The sequence below is a fragment of the Octopus bimaculoides genome, chromosome 14 (assembly GCF_046866305.1).
Source record: "Octopus bimaculoides isolate indiv1 chromosome 14, ASM4686630v1, whole genome shotgun sequence".
Lineage (NCBI taxonomy): Eukaryota > Metazoa > Mollusca > Cephalopoda > Octopoda > Octopodidae > Octopus > Octopus bimaculoides.
The window spans coordinates 26,815,957-26,820,956 of record NC_142941.1 but is presented as its reverse complement, the minus strand read 5'-3'; the positions used below and the strand labels follow the sequence as shown (position 1 = coordinate 26,820,956).

General features: G+C 39.8%; 1 protein-coding gene across 2 annotated transcripts in view; it reads left to right on the top strand.

Moving 5' to 3' along the window:
- Nucleotides 1-1,478: 1,478 nt before the first annotated feature.
- Nucleotides 1,479-5,000, top strand: part of LOC128249343 (hematopoietically-expressed homeobox protein HHEX homolog) — a 146,085-nt gene continuing 142,563 nt past the window's right edge. The window contains exon 1 of one of the 2 annotated variants that reach the window (XM_089362573.1): nucleotides 1,479-3,213. In XM_089362573.1, coding sequence (XP_089218699.1) covers nucleotides 1,773-3,213 — 1,441 coding nt within the window. In that variant the 5' untranslated portion in view covers nucleotides 1,479-1,772. The remainder of the gene's footprint in view (nucleotides 3,214-5,000) is intronic. The other variant, XM_089362574.1, reaches the window with a different exon arrangement.

The following is a 5,000-nucleotide window of genomic DNA, read 5'->3' as shown; positions in this document are numbered from 1 at the left end:
CACACGCATAAACAGTTCACGTACTCACAAACACACACACACAGACACACACACATGTACATACACACACACATGTACATACACACACACACACACACACACACACATGTACATACACACACATAAACCAGTTCACGTACTCACACACACTGACACATGCATACATGAACACACTTAGAAATATACATTAGTCCCCGCCAAAAAATATCAACCAATCAGAGGAAAGATCTTAAAGTAGTGGTGTGTGTATATATGTGTGTGCATGTGTGTGTGTGTGTGTGTGTGTGTGTGTGCGTGCGTGCGTGCGTGCGTGCGTGCGTGCGTGTGCGTATGCGTGTATGCGCGCGAGTAAGAGTATGTATATGTGTGTGATTGTATAACTGTATCTGTTAATAATGAAAGGGTGAGAAAAGAAAGGCTGACATAGAGAAAGCGACAAGGAGGAGGGAGAGAGAGAAGGGAAGAGAGAGAGAGAGAGAGAGAGAGAGAGAGAGAGAGAGAGAGAGAGTTCACACTACTACTACTACTATTGTGCTACAATGCTCATTTATAATATGACAAGCCAACGCAACCAATCTGTTTTGTGCTGACTTTCGGATCAGGCGTTCCTGTTTTTACTGTGTTGGGCGTCGCTCCCACCTTCTTTACTGACAACAAACAACCTATAAGAGATGGTCGTCGAATCTGTTAGGAATAGTGGACAAATGTACTTGAAAAAGCGAAGAACATATTGGATAATGTAGTCCGAGATACATTGTGCACGAAATTAAAAAGATAGAATGATGACTATACTTGAACGGCTTTGATCGTAGATCTACTGGATGAGGATTACTCGAGATTAAACAGCAACGAGTGTGGCTGTCTGGAGATCAAACTACCACCCACCGTGGATAGAGTATATAGTGAGTTAGAGCATTATTCATACATACACACTGCAGCTACGTTCTGAGTTCAATTTCCGCCAAGGTCAACTTTGCCTTTCATCCTTTCGAGGTCGATGAAATAAGTACCAGTTACGCACTGGGGTCGATATAATCGACTATCCCCATTCTCCCAAAATTTTCAAGGCCTTGTGCCTCGAGTAGAAATAACTATCAAACACACACATACAGCCACCCCCACACGCACATTTTGTCTTGTTTTTCTTCTTGTAGATACTCAGAGTTCAATTCATTCGTATCCTTTTTTTGTGCCGCGGCCATCATCTTCATCATCATCATCATCATCATCATCATCATCATCATCATCATCATCATCATCATCATCAGTTATTACTATTTATTAATTACATAAATTACAAAATCATAATTTCTTTTCCGTATTTTTAACTATATGTTATCTACATATACATACATACGCACACATATACAAAAACATACCTACATACATACATACATACATATATATATATATATATATATATATATATATATATATATATATATATATATAAACAAAAATGTGCCAAGAAAAAAAACCACAGTTGCCAGTGGCATGCATCTAAATACTGCTTATAGACACACGCACACATTCGCACGCACAAACACACACACACACACACACAGATACACGTATACATGAGTGCACTCATATTATTAAGTGTTTGTAGCCTTTCGGGCCACTGGTTCCAAATTGCAAATAATTTTGTTTCAATGTACGTCACACAGAATATAATTGGTATATAATCTTCCTATCACTCTACTGCCCCCCCTCTCTCTCTCGCTCTCTCCTTCTTCCCCTCTCTCGCTCTCACTCTCTTCCTCTCTCTAGTGATGCTGTACTCAGCAACACCCGCTGCACATTGCCCCGTCGGCTTCGACCACTGGACTGCCGACTTGCACACACGAAGCCACGCCCACCTACAAGCTCACTTCACTCATCCTACATCACCATCACTAGCGTCGTCGCTGAGGTCAGCAGGCCTCGGATTGAGAAGAGGTCTCGGTGCGTTCGGGTCCGACGGTGGACTTACCATCATCAACAATAACCACAACCACCACAACTGCAACAGCAGCAAAAACAACAACAGCAACAACATCAACAGCGACATGAACAACAACAGCAACAACCCTACTAGCATAACAACAGTTAATAATAATAATGATAATAATAATAATAATAATAATAATAATAATAATAATAATAATAATAATAATAACAATAACAATAATGGAAATGAAAGTGGTGGCAGAGGTGGCGCGCGTGGCATTAGTGGCGGTCATACCTCTTTCTTAATCGATGATATCCTAGGTAACAACACAACAGCCACCAATACCACCATCACAACCACCACAACTGTTCTTTTGACTACATCATCATCATCATCATCATCATCATCATCATCATCATCGTCATTATCATCTTCATCATCAACACCATCACCACTTACTGCTGCAACGCTATCCTCACTGGACCATTCTAACACCCCGGGTGGACGAGCATGTACCCCCATGGGCTGCAGTGCAGGACGTAGTACAATCTGTAGTTCGAGTAACATGAGTAGCGATGTGGGCGGTGGATGCCCCAGTCCGCAATCGCCTCCGCTAAGAACACTGTTACCACCACCCTTATTTTACCCGTATCAGCTGTCACAAAACAACAATAACAGCAACATCACCAATCACAACCACCTGCTACTTCACCATCATCATCACCACCTACTTTTCCATCAAGCGTACCATAACAACAATAATAACAGCAATAACAGCAACAGGACAAGCAACAACAACAGTAACAGCAACAATCATCAGCATAACCACCAACATAACCACCACCAGTACCATCTATTGCAACAAGAGCAACAAGAACAACAAGAGCAACAAGAACAACAAGAACAACAGCATGAACAACAGGCGCAGGAATATCATCACTACCACCACCAACACCAACACCAACAACAACAGCAGCAACAACAGAATAATCAATATAACCATCATTTTGACCATCAGCAACAACACCAACCTCAAAGACCCACGCCTTTGAACCCGGCACTTTTGCAAACAGCCAATACGGCGACAATTTGTAAACCTCTTGCCATTTACGACAGCCACGGATTGATGGCGGCCAGCACTACCTACTTACACAGTCCAACCAGTTTACATAGCTACCATCCAGGACATAACCATCCTCTAGGACATATTTATTCACCACCATATCCAAGCAGAGCTGCAATAGAGTATCATTTTGTTGACAGACATAACTCATTTTCCAAAGGTAAGACATTATTGGCAAAATCGTTAAAGCGTCGGACAAAACGCCTTGTGGCATTTGTCCCCATTCTTTGCGTTCTGAGTTCTATTTCCACCGTGGCCAACTTCACCCCTTCGCTAGATAAAGCACCAGTCAAGTACTCAGGTCGATGGTACTGACTCCTTGCTCTTAAAATTGCTGGCACTGTATCTAAATGAGAAAACATTATTATTATTATTATTATTATTATTATTATTATTATTATTATTATTATTATTATTATTATTATTATTATTGTTATTACTATTGTTCAGTAGTTTTATTTATATAGCGTGCTTTCACTTCACTACCGAGCGCAGCTCTCTGTGCCTTGGGTATGTGCTGTGGTTTGCTGTGATGCTCTTATGGTTACTGTATTGAAAGTGTTTTGCGTAGGATGTGTGCAGTGCTCAGTAGTGCAATTTTCTGTATGTTATATATACTTGTAAGTCCTGGTGTTTTTGTTATGTATTTGTCTGAATATTTTTTTATCATACCTAATGCGCCTACTATAAGAATTGTTTCTGTTTTTAGATTCCACATTCGAGTTACCTCTATTTCCAGGTCTTTGTATTTTGAAAGTTTCTCTATTTCTTTTAAAGAAACGTTGTCATCTGCTGGTATTGATACATCAATTGAAAGCATCTTTTTTTGTTCATGATCTCTGACAACTATATATGGCCTATTGCCCTTAATTTCTCTATCTGTGTGTATTGGCATATCCCAGAATATGGTTGCTTTCTCGTTTTCTGTGACCTTTTCTGGCGTGTGTCTATACCATCTTTTTTCTGTTGTTATTCCGTAGTGTTGGCATAGCTTCTAGTGTATGTAGGTATTATTATTATTATTATTATTATTATTATTATTATTATTATTATTATTATTATTATTATTATTATTATTATTGAGTGAGAGAGCAGTGCATGCCATCAAAGTGACACTGAGGTAAAATATACGAAGCCCATTATACCCATCATGATTACCCGTCTGATAAGAGTACACCAGGTACATGCATCACAACCATGTGTGCGCGACATGATGATCTCATATCAAGATAAACAGCGCATGACCTCGCAGGTGGGGACCAGTTAGAATTTTCTTCAGGTTGTGTAGCCCATCCCACTCAAAAGGTTCCTGAATAAGGGTTGTTTAAGGATGTTGAGCAAAACACCTATGTTTCCAAAGGTGAATTATTCAAACCTCAAAGAATTCCTCTCACCGCATGGCTATGATGCTCCCCCACTACTTCTGCTCATGATCAGAGATGCACATATCGTCAGCCACCAAGGGACATGCTCAAGTGGTTAAGGTCAAACAACTGACAAGCAAATCTGTGGTATTAAACAGAATATTTGCTGTAGCTCATCTTTAAACCAAGTATTAAGCAGAATATTTAGTATTAAGCAGAATATTATTATTATTATTATTATTATTATTATTATTATTATTATTATTATTATTGAGTGAGAGAGTAGTGCATGCACTCAAAATGACAACGGGGTAAAATATACGAAGCCCATTATACCCATCATAACTACCCGTCTGATAAGGGTACACCAGGCACATGCATCACCACAACCATATGTGCGCGACATGGTAGTCTCATATCAAGATTAACAGCGCATGACCTTGCAGATGGGGCCCAGTTAGAATTTTCTTCAGACTGTGTAGCCCATCCCGTTCAAAAGGTCCCTGAATAAGGGTTGTTTAAGGATGTTGAACGAAATACCCATGTTTCCAAGGACCCATGTTTCCAAGGGTGAATTATCCAA